The 276-nt window shown below is 59.1% G+C and overlaps 1 protein-coding gene across 1 annotated transcript in view; it reads left to right on the top strand.

Annotated features, from left to right (window-relative positions):
* LOC102763331 (tubulin polyglutamylase TTLL13P) overlaps window positions 1-276 on the top strand; it is a 21,391-nt gene that overhangs the window by 20,868 nt on the left and 247 nt on the right. The window contains exon 14 of the mRNA XM_015567733.1: window positions 50-270. Within this exon, the coding sequence (XP_015423219.1) occupies window positions 50-270 (221 nt within the window). The remainder of the gene's footprint in view (window positions 1-49; window positions 271-276) is intronic.

The following is a 276-nucleotide window of genomic DNA, read 5'->3' on the forward strand; positions in this document are numbered from 1 at the left end:
AGAGTTGTGAGTAGCAGCAACTCAGGGGGCCCCCATGTTTCCACTGCAGAAGGCCAGGCCAGCAGAAGGCTAGAAGCCATAAACAGAGCCATGGCAGGATCAGTGCCATCCTCTTTAACCCCCAAGCAGGGCTATTTCCTGCAACGGGAAAGCGTGATAAGTAGCCCGTGGACTGAGCGCACCTTGCCCTGCGTGGTAAATTCTGAACACAGAGCAGCCCAGGCCCAGGACCTCCCCCTCTGTCCTACCTCCGCTCCCCTGACGCAGAGCGCCACC

This window comes from Myotis davidii, unplaced genomic scaffold (assembly GCF_000327345.1).
Source record: "Myotis davidii unplaced genomic scaffold, ASM32734v1 scaffold324, whole genome shotgun sequence".
NCBI lineage: Eukaryota > Metazoa > Chordata > Mammalia > Chiroptera > Vespertilionidae > Myotis > Myotis davidii.